Here is a 16445-nt window from a genome sequence, read left to right on the forward strand (position 1 = left end):
AGTTGGTGAGAAGCCATTCATGTGCTGGTATTGAGGGGTTATTGTTTGTATCTAACTTTTATCCCGCTCTCATTTTCTGTCTGCTTTGTTCCGCTGATCCGCGGGTTGAAGTCAGAATGCATGACATTCCCTTTCCTGGAATTACTCTTGGAAGCATGACTTGCAGCTTGAACCGCTGGCACTGGCTGCCTCCGAAACTGTTCACAGCGCATCGCGAATAGGATGTCCTGGAACACCATTCGGGCATATTCTCATTGGTGCAGATGATGACTACTCTCGCACTAGTATTCCCCTCCATTTCATTCCTTCATTCCAGTTAAATGTAATGTATACTTTGTTACTATTTGTACTGTATATTGATATGATATCTATTATCTCGATGATATACCAGCGGTGAGGGTAATTACGGTATGGTACGGGCCGTGATCTCCGCCGCGCTTAATTCCGTCCTTCATCATCGATTCCAATCCAGATTCCAGACTCAAAATCGTGCCAATTTCTTCGCCATCTCTCCCACCGCGATCGGTCCGATCTTCTCTTCCTCTCGTGGACCCGTCCTTTCGCCTACCTTCCTGCCCTCGGGCTCATGCTTCGACCGTGGCTTCGGCAGTGCCCGCGAGCAACCCGCTCGCTCGCCTGCCCGCAATGCCATCTTCCCCGGCCGCAGACTTCCAGGCGCGCCCTTAGACCCCTCCCTGCCTTGTCCCTTTCGCATCCCATTCGATCCCTCCAAACAGCGACGACCGACTCGCCGGACCGCATTCCCCTGCGAAAGCAGCTGAAACAGGACGCCAAGGCCGTCAAGGCGCGCAAGCGACAGACTCGAGAGAATGAGGAAGCCTCCCGACAGAAGTGGGAGTTGACCGTGGGCATTGAGATCCACGCGCAGTTGAACACCGAGTCCAAATTATTCTCGCGTGTGTAACTGTACTCCAGACAACTGGATTGGATTGTTTGGCTGATCGGTGAGCAGGAGCGTCTACATCATCTACGGATCTGCCCAATTCAAACGTTGCGCTGTTCGATCTAGCATTCCCGGGGTCGCAACCGGTTTGTGGATGAATTCTCTATGCATGTGGTGCAGACACTTACAGCTATGGTGTAGGAGTTCCAAATCGCAACGCTCCTCCCCGCCCTCCGCGCCGCCCTTGCTTTGAACTGCGAGATACAGCCAGTCAGCAAATTCGACCGCAAGCATTACTTCTACCAGGACCAGCCGGCCGGATACCAGATCACCCAATACTACGGTAATCCATACCCCTCCCTCTCTCGCAGCCGATTAGTGCCCTGACCTAGAGTAGAGCCTTTTGCGAAGAATGGCTATGTAGACCTGTTTCGCCATGATGGCATTGCGCCTGAGGACGGCGACACGGTTCGCATCGGCATCAAGCAGGTCCAGATGGAACAGGATACCGCCAAGTCGCAAGAATACCCGCCCTCGACGCAACTCCTCGATTTCAACCGTGTCTCCCACCCCCTCGTCGAGATCATCACTATGCCGCAGATCCATACTCCCGCCACCGCGGCGGCCTGTGTTCGGAAGATCCAATCCATCTTGCAGTCATGTAATGCGGTGACAACTGGCATGGAGCTGGGAGGTCTGCGGGCTGACGTCAACGTCTCCATCCGCCAGCGAGGTGACACAGCCGGCACGCATCAGTACGGTGGCATCAGCGGACTCGGACAACGCACGGAGATCAAGAACCTGAGCAGTTTCAAGGCGGTCGAGGATGCCATCATTGCGGAGAAGAACCGGCAGATTGCCGTCCTTGAGAGTGGCGGGGTGGTAGAAGGTGAAACCCGCGGCTGGACGATTGGAAGCACCGAAACGCGCAAACTACGAGGCAAAGAGGGGGAGGTCGACTATCGCTATATGCCCGACCCGGATCTTCCGCCCCTCTACATCGGCGCCGACCTCGTGGCAGCGCTTCAGACCAATCTCCCAACGTCCTCGGATGCGCTTATTGAACTACTGGCCGGGCCGGAGTATGGGCTGCCCATTGAGGATGCGAAGCCGCTGGTGGAATTAGAAGACGGCGCGCGGTTGGAGTACTATCAGGAAGTCGTGGACCTCCTGCGAGCGCTGCAGTCGGATCAGGACCTCAAGGCACAGAAAGGACTGGCGCGGGTGGCCGGCAACTGGGTTCTTCATGAGCTTGGGGGTCTATGGGCCAAAGCGGAGGAAGCGTGGGATGCGACGCGGGTGCCTGCCCCGAGCCTGGCCGCGCTAATCGACCAGCTGCAGCGGAAGCACATCACAGGGCCGACGGCGAAGCAGGTACTCGCCATGGTGTTCGCGGGGGATGAGCGGCCGATCCCCCAGCTGCTGGAGGAGGAGAACCTGCTGCTGCGGCCACTGTCGCGCGAGGAGTATGTAGCGCTGGCGGAGGCAGCAATTAACTTGAACCCCGCCATGGTAGAACAGATCCGACAAAAGAACCAACTGGGCAAGCTGGGCTGGTTTGTCGGGCAGATGATGCGCATGGGCGAGAAGGGACGAGTGGAAGCGCCGAGAGCAGATGCGATTCTGCGGGAGTTGATCTTGGATCAGCGATAATGTATACCTGTATAGTACATAGATAAAGCAATAGATAGCAATAAGCATGCATGATACCCATCACACGGTGATTTCCCCCACCCTTATCCCCTCTTATCCCCGAACGTCATCTGTCGGAGGTGAATTGCTAATGGAAACGGGCGGAGGAAGTGGATGCTCTCCTGGACCTGTACTTAGGGGAACAACCGTTCCCTAAAAGCAGGTCTTAGCGATCGCGGACGCCCCACGGCTGAGAATGCTTTTTAACCGGCTCATCGCCCCTGCAATCCGGTTTCATTCTTCTTTCTTTCAGTATTATCTGGGCTCTGCTTCCTCCTTCATCCCTTCTAACTTCTCTTCTCTTTTCCTAATTCTCTCCTAAGGGTCCAACCTCTCGTGGTGGTGCTTTGGAGTCTACCTCGGATCGTCTCCACTCACGATCTTATCTCATCTTTGGGTCCGCCCTTCTAGAACCTTTTCTTTTTCTTCCTTCCTTCATCCCACGCGACTTACCCCTCCAACTCTTCCCCTCACCTCTCCTCTCTTTCACACACATTCACCATGACTTCTCCTTCTACAATCCGGCAGAGATTCCTCTCCAAGCCCAACCAGCTGGGCGTCGTGGCCGTTGGTTTCAATGGCGGGCAGGTACGTACAAAAGAATTCCATGACGACGGATCCGTCGATCATCTAGTAGCGTGCATAGTAAAAGGAAGAACCCCCACTAACCACGCACACCCCGACCACAGTGCAAGATGGGCGTCGAAGCAGCCCCGATGGCTCTCGTTCAAGCCGGTCTGCTCGAGCAACTGCGCGACGATCTGGGCTACGAACTGCACTATGACGAGAAGGTCCACCACTACGAAGATAAGATGCCCGAGTCCGACCCCGACCACCGCGGCATGAAGAAGCCCCGGTCGGTCAGCGCCGTTACCGAGTCGCTGAGCGCTCAGGTCTACGAGCACGCCAAGGAGGGCAAGTTCGTGCTGACCCTGGGTGGTGATCACTCCATCGCTATCGGTACCATCTCCGGCACGGCCAAGGCGATTCGTGAGCGACTGGGTCGTGAGATGGCTGTCATCTGGGTGGATGCGCACGCTGATATCAACATCCCTGAGATGAGCCCTAGTGGTAACATTCACGGTATGCCCATGGCATTCTTGACGCGCTTGGCTCGTGAGGAACAAAAGGATATCTTCGGCTGGCTGCAAGATGAGCACATTATCAACACCCGCAAGCTGGTGTACATTGGTCTTCGGGATGTGGATCGCGGTGAGAAGCAGCTGCTTCGTGAGCATGGCATCAAGGCTTTTAGCATGCATGATGTTGATCGGTAGGTTTCCTCCTCCTCCTTACCCTCAAGTATCTTCCGATGCAGTGGTGTTCTGACAACCTGCAGGTACGGCATTGGCCGCGTGGTCGAAATGGCCCTGGCGCACATTGGCAATGACACACCGATCCACCTGTCGTTCGACGTGGACGCGCTGGACCCGCAGTGGGCGCCTAGCACGGGTACCCCTGTGCGTGGTGGACTGACACTGCGCGAGGGTGACTTCATCTGCGAGTGTGTGCACGAGACGGGTAACCTGGTGGCGATGGATTTGGTGGAGGTGAACCCCAGCCTGGAGGAGCATGGCGCTAGCGACACCATTCGGACGGGATGTTCGATTGTGCGGAGTGCCCTGGGAGATACCTTGCTGTGATGCAGAGGCTGTGGCTGTAGGGGGTGAGAACTAGAGTAGAACTAGAGAACTAATGAGCAATCTGAATCAATCAATGTTAAAGCTTATCCGGAGTAACTCTAATTAGTGTAAGCTTGACCATGCGGAGAATGGAGAATGGAGGATGATGGATGGATGTAGATACTACTACTAAATTTACCCGCCCTGCCACCGCATTAGTTTCGTCCTGCCACCGGAATTTCCAATGCCCCATCATGAAGAGTAGCAAGTGCTCCATAACTGTCTTTCTTTCATTCTCTGAATTACTTTTCTCGCAATCTTTCATTAACTTGTCAATTGTCATTCCTTGATTTTTCTCGCCCCGATACTTTGATACCTACACATCAAAGCACAGTTCTAGACCCGCCAGGCATCATATCATATCCGCCCAACCCACGCCTCGCCTCGCCCCAGCTTCCCCCATATCGGTCAACCCTGATGCGTTGTCAATACTAGACCTAAACCAAAACCAAGTCGAATGAGGGTTAAGGCGGAGTTATTGTTTCAGCCTGATATGATGATATAATAGGATATTAAATTGATATCACCATACCCCGGAAGATCATTCTTGATACATACTACCACTACCACTTCACTCTACTACTACTATATACATCGTCAACCCAATTGTCTATATACTACACACCACACACATCTATACTCACCACCCCAACACCCCAAAGGGCTAATCCCATTTGAAAATGGCAATGCGAATCTACCACCGCCGTCCCCGCCGCTACCACTGGCCCGAACTCCAACTCAACATCTGGATCATCGTGGTTCTCTCCTCCTCCGCAATCTGTCTCGGAATATTCGCCTGGTTTATGACAGTTCAAAATGACTTGGGGTTGGAAGTTCCTTGGTACGATACTACCCTACCCCCAATTCCACTCCCACCAATTCCACCCCCAAAACCATCATACTAACAACACCCCCCTCTCTCTTCCTCCTCCGGAGGAGTGGACTGGGGATTGAAATAGGCTCTTCCCCTACATGATAACAACCGGCGCCCTGGGCATCTTCTTCGTAATCTTCATCCTAATCCTCGCGGCGCAACGCTTCCTCCTCCCCGGGATCATCATCATAGGGGGGTTTATTCTCTTCGTGCTGTGGTTAACGGGACTAGTGGAGACATCGCTCCAGCTGTATGGGGTCGTCGCGAACGTTAATGATAATTGTCGCAATTATATTGATAATGTTAAGCCTGTGGGTGATGGGTGGAAGACGTTGGCGTGGATTGAGGAGGAGACTATTTGTGAGTACCCTTCTTTTCTTTCTTTATGATAATTTGGGGGGGAGAGTTTGGGGTATGCTGACTGGTGTTGTGGATAGGCAATTGTTGGAGAACGGCGTTTGCGTTTGAATTGGTGAATACCATCTTTTATGTCTGGATGATTATTATGTCGTGGCAGGTTAATCGGGATCTTTATCGTTGAGTCTGTTTTTCTCCTCAAAGAGGAGAAGCGGGGGGTGGTTCATGTATTATGAGATATGATTGTATGATTTCAATGGATGATATAGAGCTACTAGGTTATGCCCAATTTTCATACTGGTATCTGTAGCATATATTCAGTGTTGTATTTTCCTATATATCTCAAACGCCCTCGCTATGCCATCACTTATTGGCAAACATGGCAAACATGGCAAATATCACAACGCCAAATACATCCAACTAAATATCCCAACCTAGCTACCGGACTATCCATTCTCGTTCGCAATTTGTTCCTCCGCCTCCGAATTGTAATCCCCTCCCTCCAGTGCAGCCATCATCTCGCGCTCCAGCTCGTCATCCTCGTCGGCCGGATCCACCTCTGCGGGATCAGGCGGGCTCGACTCGTCAGCAACCTGCTCCGGCTCCTCTGTCCCCGGTTCAGTTGCAGATGCTGTTGTGCTTGCAGTCGACTCTACCGCCCCTGCGCTGGCTACCTCCTTCAGCCCCGTGCTGCGCTCGTATGACCGCTTGATCCGCTGGGCTAGCCGCGAGCCTGGCTCGTCGCCCTCGCCGGCACTATCCGTATCCTGATCGTCGTCATCGTCGCCGCCTTCTCCTTCCTCGCGCTTCCGCTTCTTGCTGGCAGGAGTGCCTGACTCATCCATGAATGTGGTTTCGCTGTCGCTCTCGCTCTCATCGTCACTGCCCAGGAACTCCTTGAGCTCATCGTGGACCGCGGCCTGCTCCTCGTCGTCGTAGCCGAGGGGCGACATTTCGGATATGCCTGCGGATTTGAGGATTTCCTCTGTTGCCTCTTCGTCATCCGCTACAGAGTCGCCCGTTGCCTCGTCCGACGATGAGAGCCACGCGCTCTCCGCTACCTCTTTGGATCCCGGTGAGATTGGCTCGCCACGGTCGTCTGGATGCACAGGCAGGAGGTACGGTTCCTCCGCTAAGCGTTTCCATTGCGTCAGGCAGTCCAGGAGCCATTGTGTCGTGACGATCTTGACTTTCGGGTACCGGGTCGCTTCGCGCACTTTGGCTGTGCGGTTCCGCCCGGCGACGAGATGCGTGGTCTTCATGTTGATCTTTGATGCAATGACCGCCCCGAAGCTCTTCGCCCAGAGGGAGATGTCGGCGTTTTGTGTATCCGTGCCGAGGGGAAGCACGCCCGAAAACACGAGGGTCACGCCGCCGAGGATGCGATGCTTCATTTGGGGCATGATGATCTTGACGTCTGGGACTAGTTTTAGGTCGACGTCCTTCTCTTTGGACGGCTTTTCGCCGCGCAGGGCGGCGACTCGTCCGCCCAGTGCCCGTGAACGTCGTCGGTCGTATTCGTCGAAAAAGTCCCGGTGTACTTGCTCCAAACGCACCTCGAGGTCGAACAGCTCCCGATCATTGTCCTCCAGTAGGTGATGTCGGTGCTTGCTCAGATCTTGGGAATCGTCTATGCTGCTAGATGTATCGCTGCTCTCTGCTGCATCGTCCTCCGCGTCTAGCTCCTTTTGCTTCTGCAGTAATGGCCGGTCCTCCACTTGGTGCATGATTGTCTCCTCTTGTGCATCGCTTTGCTCCTGTAATAACCTGGGGTTATCGCCACCACCCATTGTTACCAGCTGTTCCAATGTCGATACCTCTGTCTGGTCGTCCCTCTTCGCCGTCGCCCCGTTGACATGATGTTCCGCCAAACCCCCTTTGGCTGCCTTGGCTACCGGCTTCTCGCCCCCTTTGCTGGGAGGTCCCAGCTCCTGCTTCTTCGGGAGGAAACTAGAGTTGATGTCCCCGATGCCGACGAAGAAGTCGTATGGCGAAACCTTGATGAGATTGGGGTTCCAGCGCCAGACGTCCCCGCGGTCGTCGATAATGACGACCATCTTGGTGTCCACCGGGAACAGTCGGTGCAGGTTCTTGGCCACCAAGCTGCCACTCTCATCTCGGCTGAGAATACGGTCACCAAAGAGTTTGCGGTCTGGATCTATGATACTAGCGATATGTTGCGCATAGGATCTCGTTCCCATGGTGTAGATATGCAGCTCATACATCTCCGACACATTCTGCAGAAACGACTCTAGTCCCGGTCGTAGCTTCACATAGTACCAGCACCCGCGCATTCCCGGCCCATCGTCTACCAGCTGAAACGCACGCACATCGCTCAGAGCCTGATAATTCGGGTTTTCCTTGTCCTGCATCCATTCTCCGACAGTCGGGTCGACAGTAGCATGAATAATGGTCTGGTCCAGATCGACGACCAGCGACAGTTTCCGATTCGCCAGTAAGCGGCGTTTCGCATCCTCTTCCACCCGCGTAGCTTCTTGTTCACTGACAGTCAACGTGGTATTGTCGTGGGCCATCTGAATCGGCGCGCGATGCACATCCGCCACCTCGGTATTGTACGAAAAACTGCAAACAATCGTAAGCCAAGCCCAACACCAAACCACTGTTTTCACCTACTCAGTCATATCCTTGCCACAAATGGCACAGAGCCCACCAAACTGGACCTCATGAGCACATGGTTCATCAACCTCCAAAACATCGACCCTAACCAATTATCAGCATCCCAACACCAGATCCAAATGAACGACAGCAGGGCGTCAGAACATACGGCTCATCGATGACATCCCCCTTTTCAATCTTCCACTGCACCACCTCCCCATCAACCGTCGATTCGAACTTCGTCGGGAACTTGCGCTTCACATCCACCTTATTTCCCAGCCCATCCCCCTCCGTCACAGTCGTCTGGTACACATACCAGAATAGCGCCTCATCCCGTTCCACCTTATCACCGGGCTGTTTCAGCAGCGACGTGACGGTGATCGGGTAATGGAGGCTAGGCGGTAACCGGAGAAGCATGCCTGGATAACTCTTTCACACGGCTCGGCTCAGCAAGCTCTCCTAGTAATTGTAGGTATCCAACCCCCCTCCTGCCTCCCTAACACCGAGAGTGAGGCAGTGTCGGGCGAGGGGCCGCGTACGGGTTTATTTTCGATAGCGAAAGGAAACGAAAGGAAGAAAGAAAAGAATCGAGCTCGATAGCTATGAAGCCATTCCCGAAACTTCTGCCGTCGGTAGGAACAACAGCGACCTAGCTTAATCGCAGCGGCGCACGAGGATCTCGATACGAACGAAGTGTCTTTGAATGGAACGGGGTCAGGTGGACAAGTGATGGAGTTGTCGCGGGATGGTTCGCCACGCTAGGACGCGACGAAGTCAATAAGGCGGGCGCGGGTTTGCGCTGTGGAGGTGTATCGGGTAAAGGTGGAAAGTGGGTCAATCTGGGCTCGTAATATCGAGCGCAGACGAAAAGACAAAGAAGCGATCGGGTATGAAGATCGAAGAACGGCTAAAGAGAAGGGCAGTTGCGGGGGATGATGAAACAAAGACAGAGCAGAGAGAAAGTCTGGATGGAGGAGGTGGTGAGAGCGTGATGAAGAAGGCTTGGCTGCCAAGAGAGTTGCTTGGGTTTGGCGCCTGGCCTGTGCGGGGCGAGACTCGCCGGCCCAGACTCGGCTGGTACCGCGGTTGCTTCTTATTGTCACTGCATCACACAGCTTACGCCAAATTCATTCAGTTTCAAGTTGTTACTATCATATTGCGTAACCATTTACATCCTAAATGCCAATACATGTCAAATAATATCACCGGCTTTCCATTGAAGATCCCTAGAATCTATCCGGCAACCGCTGCAAACATGAGGATAACCATTCACAACATTACGTGTGTTCGTCTGCCAAAATCATAGATCAAGCTACAAGAAGCAATGATGACAGCAAAGGCAGCATCATAGATACATCAACCCGCAGAACCAGCTTACTTAGCCTTAGCCAGCCCAACGGCGCTGTTGCCAAGGTCATACACACTGTACCACTTGCGCAGGAACGCATCACCCAAAATGGCCAAAGGACCAACCGGCTCAGGGAAGTCCATGCCCATAAAGGCACTGACGCAAGAGCCCTGCACCTCCAAGGTGTAGTCATACGAGGTGATGGTGAAGTTGTGGCCGGCAAGGGTGAAGGTAACGTCAGGCAGGGACGAGCGCTTGTCGCAGTCAACGGTGTACTGGCCGGTCCAGCCCTTCTTAGCACCGATCTGAGCATTGCTAGAAGACTGTTAGTAGCTTGTATTTTTGATCAAGACATCCAAAACTTTTGACTTACATCATCTCGGCCAGGTCAGCAGGCAGAGCAATCAGGGAAGTACCAGTGTCCAGGATGACACCAGTGTTCTCCATCTCAGCAACGTCGTCGCCAAGAGCAATGGCGTCGAGCTCAACCTCCCAGTAAGCCTTGCGACGGAGGGGGATCTTGATCAGCTCGCCAGTGTAGTGGTCCTTGTCGACACCACCGAAAGTCGCCACGGACTCATCACCCTCCTTGTTGGTGTCTCCAAGGTAGAAGGCAAAGACCGGCTCGTCGAGGAGACCCTGGTCAAGCATGTTGTAGAAGGGAGGAACAATCTTGTTCACGGAGATGGTGTCATAACCCAAGCCGAGAATGCCATCGAACCGGCCGAAGGCGAAGGCAAGACCAGGCTCGTTGGTCGCCTCAGCGAAGTCCTGTCCCTTGACCTTCAGGTCGCCAATCTTCAGGGTGTCCTGAGAAATGAACCCGCTAAGGCTGCCAGAGCCGTACTTGATGGCGAATTCACTGCCGTTCTTGTGGTATGTACTCGAGGCAGACGAGTCATACTTGTTGTGAAGGTAGCAAGCGATGGAGCTGCATTCGCTCGAAGGAACCCAAAGGTTCGAGCTACCAGTGTCCAGGACAACCTTGAACTTCTGGGGGGGAGTACCCAGCTCGATCTCAGAGAAGTCTATGGCAGGAAGGGTCAGCAGCGATCAGCCATATAAGACGGTATCTCCATACACTGTGCATTCAGGAAGTTGTCCACGAGAACATCATGACGGCTCATGTCATTGATAGGGTTCTCCTCGACCAGCTCTTTGTGGATGGACGGGCGGATACCCATGTACTTCTGGCCCAAAGCGCGGGCATGGGCGTCGATGTTATGCGTGTACTATAGACCACGGGATCAGCTTTAGATCATACTGGAGCTTCAAAGAAGCTAGCTAGCTAAGTAAAAGATGCAATGATAAGGCCACACTCACAAGCTGCTCCTCCAAAGGCACCTTGTTGAGCTTGAGCTTGTGAACCTCGGCGGAGGCACAGCCCAACAGCACGGATGCTGTGAGCAAGGAGGCTGACTTCATGATGGGCGACGGCGGAAACGGCTACCCAGCGGGATGAGATGGGCTGGGTCAAGAAAACTGACAGATGCACGTATGAATAGAGATGATGATAGAGACAGAGAACGATGAAGAAGAGATGGAGGATAGCAGGGGAAAAGAGGAGGTCTGGGGGTAGGGAAGAGTGATGCGGGTGACTTGAGCCGGGAGGCGCTGGTTGCGGAGCGACCTGCCAGGTCGCAGCCAATGGTTGGCCAGCCTGGCTGCGTCATTTGGCAAGGGGATCGTCACGGGTTATCGCTCCAGTTCATTGTAGCTGCTAGGTTGCCCAGGTACATCTACTCTAGGCTCCTAAAAATCAGGTACGATAAGTTTACTCTAGCTATCCCATCTCTCAACCTTTTTTATCTCCATCTGAGTCTCATTCGAAGCTTCCTGGAGGTCTCCTTGTTCCCTGAGGCCTTATCGTGATGCTCGGATCACGCGAATCCGAGCGCGGGTGATGATGTAAGACCGCCTTAGGTTCCCGGTGCCTGCCTACTTCAAACTAGCGCAACCGCCTTGCTAAACTAACCAACAGCTGCGGACAGGTCCTATCTACCTATCGCTGACCTGTGTACTAAATAGGCAGCACAGAGCCAGACACGTACTCCTGTAGATCCTAAGAGGCTCGCGTAGCCGTCCAACTGGAGCCCGCATCTGCTGAATCACCGCCCCAGCCAAGTGGCGGTATCAACGTGGGTTACAGTTCTACTATCTACAAGGTACTTGGTCCCAACCGATAGACTACCCCAGCGGAATACCCAATGCGTCAGTCGTTGTCCTAATATGAAATAGCCTAGATGTTGATAATACAGCTAACGGTCCCCCTGTTCGCCTTGCGTAATCCGATATCCAGCCTAATGCACGTCCCATACTTGATTTACCGGTAGAATTCGAGTCTGTATGCTTGGTTAGCCATGTCCCGATCGCGGGTAGCATAGACAATGCTGCATACCTATCCGCTTCCTGTCCGGTCTTCACCTGGGCGGCGTAAGCATCCTCGAGATCCGACTGGATGATGTTGTAGCGGTTCTTTCGGACAGCACGGAGACCGGCCTCTTGCATGATGGCGGCAATGACCGCACCAGAGAGGGGCTCGTTGCGCACAATCAGCGAGTCCAGGTCAACTTCCGGCGAAAGAGACATTTTGGATGCTATCGTAGAGAAAATCAACCGGCGCTCACGCCGGTCCCGCAGAGACGGGAACTCGATCTTCCGGTCCAGACGACCCGGACGTAGCAGGGCCGGATCCAGAGTATCAGCTCTGTTGGTGGCCATGATGACCTTGACGTTGCTCGACTGCTCAAATCCATCCATCTGGTTGAGAAGCTCCAGCAGGATACGCTGCACCTCACGGTCTGCACCCGTCTGGGCGTCGAAACGCTTCGTGGCGATGGCATCAATTTCATCAATGAAGATGATAGCCGGGGAGTTCTCCCGCGCCATTCTGAAAACATCTCGAACCATGCGAGGTCCTTCACCCAGGTATTTCTGAACAAATTCCGAGCCGTTTACACGGATGAAGCTGGCGGTCGTGCTGTTCGCCACCGCCTTGACCAGCATAGTCTTACCCGTACCGGGAGGGCCGTAGAGGAGAACACCGCGAGGAGGATCGATACCTATCGCCAGCATCAATAACCGCCCCTACCAGAGATGGCAGTAATGAGGAGGAGCTAAACTCACCGATCTGCTTGTAAAGGTCAAAGTGCGTCAAGGGCAGCTCGACTGCTTCCCTGATCTCCTGCTTCTGCATGTCAAGACCACCAACATCCGCATAAGTCACATCGGGCTTCTCGTTCTCGCCCAGCATAGCAATGGAGGAGTCAGCCTCCGGGGGTAGGATATCGACAAGGGCGTTGGAGTGACGGTGGAGTGCGACCGAAGACGAAGGCTTGAGCTTCTCGCGGTCGAGCGTGGAGAGGATACGAACGACATAATTCGAACCGGTCGACGATTGCACAATACCGGTACTAGGATAATCAGTTATTGGTTCCATGTTGAAAGCTCTGCGCAGCACCATACTTCTGATCGATCGCCTCCATAAACTGGCCGATAACCAAAGGCACACTCTGTATCCGCTTGATCTCCTCCTGCGCACGAACGAGTTCTCTCTTCAAGCTCCTGTACGAGTAGCAGCTGTTAGCTCGGGTATAACAAGCTCGAAGTAAGATGGTATATAGCTTGCCTTTGCTCATCCTTGATGTACTCCTCCTGGAGTTGAATGTACCTGTTACCGAAGAGTCAACATGTGCTGCGGCAGCCATCATCACCGTTGGAACATACTCTAGATGTCTCTGCAATCTCTTCAATGTGGCATATTCATCGCTCCCATCGTTTCCTGTGCCCTCGAGCGAGTCTATGTTGGGGATCGTGTCCAATGGAGCTGCCTTGGTGAGAGGCGTGACGTTGTTCGCCGGGGTCTCGACGGCGACGTCTCCCATGGCGGAAATTTGGTACAAACGGAGCGGGTGTGAAAATAGCAAGCGCAGTTAACTTTAAGCTAGAGAGAATATGTCCCAGAAAGAAATGGATGGATCAGTCGTGGGCAAGCTGGGAAGGATTTGGCTGGTTGGATCTATTGCGTCGATGCCAGACAGCCCGGCTCACGAAGCTCACGGGCAGTGGTCATGTGACTTGGTAGCTCAGCGGTCCAGCTGATATAATGTCGCGGCACAGAGCCGTTCGCTCAGTATGGACGATAGCTAATAATTTGGCACTCACGACTCATCTTGGTGCGCTTATATGTGTACATTATGGGTTTATAGGCTTCTTCAAACATATAAGTAAAAAAGAATACCCCTTTTGTATATGCGCTGTGGTGGCGTCGCAGATTCGTAGTTCAGATATGTTAGCCGCCAAATTATATACTTCCCGCGGACATTGCCATTGGGAGATACTAGTAATTCATAAAATCCCTACTACTATAAACACTTTTTTTCATTTCGCTGCTCTTTCCAACAATGGGCCAACGTATTCAAACCCGTACCCTACATCAGGCTCCTACGTTAAGCCCATTAACCACTTAGCTATTAGACTGGCGACAATTGCTATCATCTATGTAAGAGCACTGAATAACGCCAATTTGGCGAACGGCTAAATCCAATAGTTGCTACGGAAAAACAAGGAACCTGCATAGAGTAACAACTAGAAGGCAGCGTGCCTGTGCCATATAGGATGAAATATTGGGGATTATACTGGAGTGACTCAAGCATCTGCGGAGGAAAGAAAAGGCCCCATTTTACCAACTATACCCGAAGATTCCAGACTCAGTTGGGCTGAGTGAATGTCTAAAGTGGGAATGGTGCATGGTTCATCAACATAGTCACATGACACAGTTTCATTACATAATCTTGATTCGGAAGCCTAATCGGGTAAAATAACCAGCAGGCTGGAGATGAAGCCTCATTTTCTGGGGTCGGATAGTAACAGAACACGGTGTGAGCCTATTCAGCCGTTAGCAACAGCGGTCACCGGGATTTACGCCGTGAGGTCCTGGAAGTACGGTGCAGTCCTTGCATCTGATACCATCGCCTTTTTTGGAATTCCACATTACCTCCCATGCGAAAGTAAGCCCGCAGGTTGACGGCGGAATGCCACGAGCTGGTAGGACTGTAACGACCCATAATGTATGTGATGACTTGATACTTATTCACTTGTACAGGTGCCGCTTGCTTGACCTGCCGGCAAAAGTGCCGCAAGTGTGACCGTGGCCGTCCGAGTTGTCAACGATGTGTCTCGAAAGGTTTAGTATGTGGAGGATACCCAGAACGGTTCAGATTCTGCGGGATCGCTAGTCGAGGTAAATGGAAGGGTGCTCGGATACCTACCAACAGTAGAATCTCTACCGGAGTTCGATCAGAAATAAGCGATGCTGCCTTGGATACCCAAGTGCCACCGAGCCAGGAAGTTACTGAGACTCCTCACCCCAACTTGGAAAGTGATCAAGCCTCTGCAGCCAATTTAAGTGGTAGCCCAAAGACAACAGCCAAGGAAGTTCCTGTTCCTGTAAAGCCAGCTGAAGTTCACAGTCGGCCGCTGCCAAAGCTTCCAGACAATGTAACCACGCTTCTTGATTCGCCCGACACAGCTAGGCTGTTAAGCCATTGTAGGCTTCACCCCTCAAATCATTGATAGCAAGGCACTAAAGATATGCTGCAGATGATGAGATTATTTGCCCACATCAGATAGCTGAGGTTGGTGATGACGCAGAGAACCCTTACCGAGCATACATTCTCCCGCTGGCGCGCAAAAAGATCGGGCTATTGTATGCTGTTCTTGGGTTATCTGCTTCCCACCTTGGGCGGGTAATTGGCGATGAGTTCTTACACGAAGCCACGGCTGTTGAATACCGTATGAAAGCCATACGTGCCTTGAGTGAAGAAATCCGTAAGAGCCAAAGGACATCGTTGCTCGAAGACGAACAAGATACCGTCTTAGCGATAATACAGGTCCTGTTGCTTCATGATGTAGGCTTCATGTGCCCTATTTTTGCCACAATTCATTGATCAAGCATCTAAACTAACAGAAAATAGATTTCTGAATCAGGGGTATCGAGTCATGGCATTCACATTACCGGTGCCATGTCCGTCTGTAAACAGCTGTTGATCGCCGAGGGGCTACATGGCCGACGCCAGCGGGCCATGTTCTTCCTCGGTAACCTGGCTTGGTATGTTGACTCAGGCCTGATGCTTCCGATACAAGGCTCACTAGTGAAAACCCAGGCTTGACATAATTCGAGCATCTGCTGGCCCCGAGAGAATGTGCTTTTCTCAGGATATTCGTGAACTAGTTGCTTGTGCCAGCGATAGAAAATTCGAATTGGTAAACGGGTGCCCGAGAGAAGTCTTTCTGGTTATCGGCGCAGCACTGGAAAAGGCAAAAGAACATACACTAGGCTGGCTTACTTGGGATGAGTATCAAATCGCCCTGCTCCTAGCAAAGCACAAGCTCTATGCATGGGATCCAAAAGGAAGAGAGTACCCTAGTCATGATCCTCTTTGGCTATCCATAGCGGAGGCTTTCCAGTTTGCATCTATCTTGCGTATTCTTCGGCTGCTAGACCCGTTGAAGCCAGCTAGCAGCTCTGATATACAAGATTGTGTTCGAAAGATTCTCGACGCGACGGCGATCATTACCCCGGAAAGCTCGTTACTGGAAATCCTTGTCTTCCCACTCTTTATGGCAGGATCCGACTGTATCTCGCGTCATTCGCAGTATTATGTCCTTACGAGACTGCGCGAAGTTGAGCGGAGATCGGAATTTCGCAATCCGGTCCCTGCTGATTTATTAAGAAAGGTCTGGGACGCTCGTGCGGCTCAGGCCGAAGATGATCATACAAATATCTCATGGACAGCATTTGTAAGTAATGCCTTGATGTTCAGGGAATTCCAGGGCTTACCACTCAATCTAGACACACTCCCCCGGACTGGCACGACAGCATGACTACCTAATCATATGAAGATATACGTACATCGACTACCACCGATAAGCATGCCTCTTATTGGCAGGACCTGCAAATCGCCGGTGGGT

General features: G+C 52.6%; 7 protein-coding genes across 7 annotated transcripts; 4 read left to right on the plus strand and 3 right to left on the minus strand.

Moving 5' to 3' along the window:
* The first annotated feature begins 449 nt into the window (after nt 1-449).
* BO88DRAFT_440276 (glutamyl-tRNA(Gln) amidotransferase subunit PET112) lies at nt 450-2581 on the plus strand. The gene is made up of 4 exons (XM_025709773.1): nt 450-917; nt 974-1050; nt 1106-1247; nt 1302-2581. Exons 1-4 carry the CDS (start codon nt 587-589, stop codon nt 2555-2557), a joined length of 1806 nt encoding a protein of 601 aa, XP_025568743.1. The 5' UTR covers nt 450-586; the 3' UTR covers nt 2558-2581.
* Nucleotides 2582-3069: 488 nt separating this feature from the next.
* On the plus strand, nt 3070-4331 carry BO88DRAFT_400602 (arginase). The gene is made up of 3 exons (XM_025705621.1): nt 3070-3184; nt 3286-3869; nt 3936-4331. Exons 1-3 carry the CDS (start codon nt 3098-3100, stop codon nt 4237-4239), a joined length of 975 nt encoding a protein of 324 aa, XP_025568744.1. The 5' UTR covers nt 3070-3097; the 3' UTR covers nt 4240-4331.
* A 168-nt stretch (nt 4332-4499) lies between these two features.
* BO88DRAFT_378725 (uncharacterized protein) lies at nt 4500-5693 on the plus strand (the record flags this gene model as incomplete). Its single annotated transcript, XM_025704453.1, has 3 exons — nt 4500-5119; nt 5238-5512; nt 5590-5693. Exons 1-3 carry the CDS (start codon nt 4959-4961, stop codon nt 5691-5693), a joined length of 540 nt encoding a protein of 179 aa, XP_025568745.1. The 5' UTR covers nt 4500-4958.
* A 262-nt stretch (nt 5694-5955) lies between these two features.
* On the minus strand, nt 5956-8542 carry fcpA (protein-serine/threonine phosphatase; the record flags this gene model as incomplete). Its single annotated transcript, XM_025707999.1, has 3 exons — nt 5956-8092; nt 8144-8230; nt 8295-8542. 3 exons carry the CDS (start codon nt 8540-8542, stop codon nt 5956-5958), a joined length of 2472 nt encoding a protein of 823 aa, XP_025568746.1.
* Nucleotides 8543-9257: 715 nt separating this feature from the next.
* Nucleotides 9258-11217, minus strand: BO88DRAFT_355815 (pepsin-like aspartic protease). Its single transcript, XM_025703711.1, has 4 exons — nt 10797-11217; nt 10555-10705; nt 9847-10501; nt 9258-9788 (listed from the first exon to the last, which is right to left on the minus strand). The coding sequence occupies exons 1-4, from the start codon at nt 10896-10898 to the stop codon at nt 9500-9502; spliced, it is 1197 nt and encodes a 398-aa protein (XP_025568747.1). The 5' UTR covers nt 10899-11217; the 3' UTR covers nt 9258-9499.
* A 436-nt stretch (nt 11218-11653) lies between these two features.
* rpt3 (proteasome regulatory particle base subunit RPT3) lies at nt 11654-13482 on the minus strand. Its single transcript, XM_025705622.1, has 6 exons — nt 13200-13482; nt 13102-13143; nt 12939-13037; nt 12600-12886; nt 11872-12535; nt 11654-11815 (listed from the first exon to the last, which is right to left on the minus strand). Exons 1-6 carry the CDS (start codon nt 13355-13357, stop codon nt 11797-11799), a joined length of 1269 nt encoding a protein of 422 aa, XP_025568748.1. The 5' UTR covers nt 13358-13482; the 3' UTR covers nt 11654-11796.
* A 1024-nt stretch (nt 13483-14506) lies between these two features.
* BO88DRAFT_421271 (uncharacterized protein) lies at nt 14507-16374 on the plus strand (the record flags this gene model as incomplete). Its single annotated transcript, XM_025708494.1, has 6 exons — nt 14507-14519; nt 14578-15021; nt 15075-15382; nt 15449-15582; nt 15638-16274; nt 16327-16374. The coding sequence occupies 6 exons, from the start codon at nt 14507-14509 to the stop codon at nt 16372-16374; spliced, it is 1584 nt and encodes a 527-aa protein (XP_025568749.1).
* Nucleotides 16375-16445: the final 71 nt, after the last annotated feature.

Source organism: Aspergillus vadensis, assembly GCF_003184925.1.
Source record: "Aspergillus vadensis CBS 113365 unplaced genomic scaffold BO88scaffold_1, whole genome shotgun sequence".
Taxonomy (NCBI): Eukaryota; Fungi; Ascomycota; class Eurotiomycetes; order Eurotiales; family Aspergillaceae; genus Aspergillus; species Aspergillus vadensis.

Bases quoted from the DNA above. Each gene is read 5' to 3' on its own strand.
- BO88DRAFT_400602 (XM_025705621.1), top strand. From the start codon at position 3,098: ATGACTTCTCCTTCTACAATCCGGCAGAGATTCCTCTCCAAGCCCAAC. The intron at 3,185-3,285 runs GTACGTACAAAA...CCCCGACCACAG, and splicing joins TTGGTTTCAATGGCGGGCAG to TGCAAGATGGGCGTCGAAGC. The intron at 3,870-3,935 runs GTAGGTTTCCTC...GACAACCTGCAG, and splicing joins AGCATGCATGATGTTGATCG to GTACGGCATTGGCCGCGTGG.
- BO88DRAFT_355815 (XM_025703711.1), bottom strand. From the start codon at position 10,898: ATGAAGTCAGCCTCCTTGCTCACAGCATCCGTGCTGTTGGGCTGTGCC. The intron at 10,706-10,796 runs GTGAGTGTGGCC...CGTGGTCTATAG, and splicing joins TGCCTTTGGAGGAGCAGCTT to TACACGCATAACATCGACGC. The intron at 10,502-10,554 runs GTATGGAGATAC...TTCCTGCCATAG, and splicing joins CAACTTCCTGAATGCACAGT to ACTTCTCTGAGATCGAGCTG.
- BO88DRAFT_440276 (XM_025709773.1), top strand. From the start codon at position 587: ATGCTTCGACCGTGGCTTCGGCAGTGCCCGCGAGCAACCCGCTCGCTC. The intron at 1,051-1,105 runs GTTTGTGGATGA...GCTATGGTGTAG, and splicing joins CATTCCCGGGGTCGCAACCG to GAGTTCCAAATCGCAACGCT. The intron at 1,248-1,301 runs GTAATCCATACC...GACCTAGAGTAG, and splicing joins CCAGATCACCCAATACTACG to AGCCTTTTGCGAAGAATGGC.
- rpt3 (XM_025705622.1), bottom strand. From the start codon at position 13,357: ATGGGAGACGTCGCCGTCGAGACCCCGGCGAACAACGTCACGCCTCTC. The intron at 13,038-13,101 runs GCAAGCTATATA...CTACTCGTACAG, and splicing joins TACATCAAGGATGAGCAAAG to GAGCTTGAAGAGAGAACTCG. The intron at 12,887-12,938 runs GTATGGTGCTGC...TGATTATCCTAG, and splicing joins ATGGAGGCGATCGATCAGAA to TACCGGTATTGTGCAATCGT.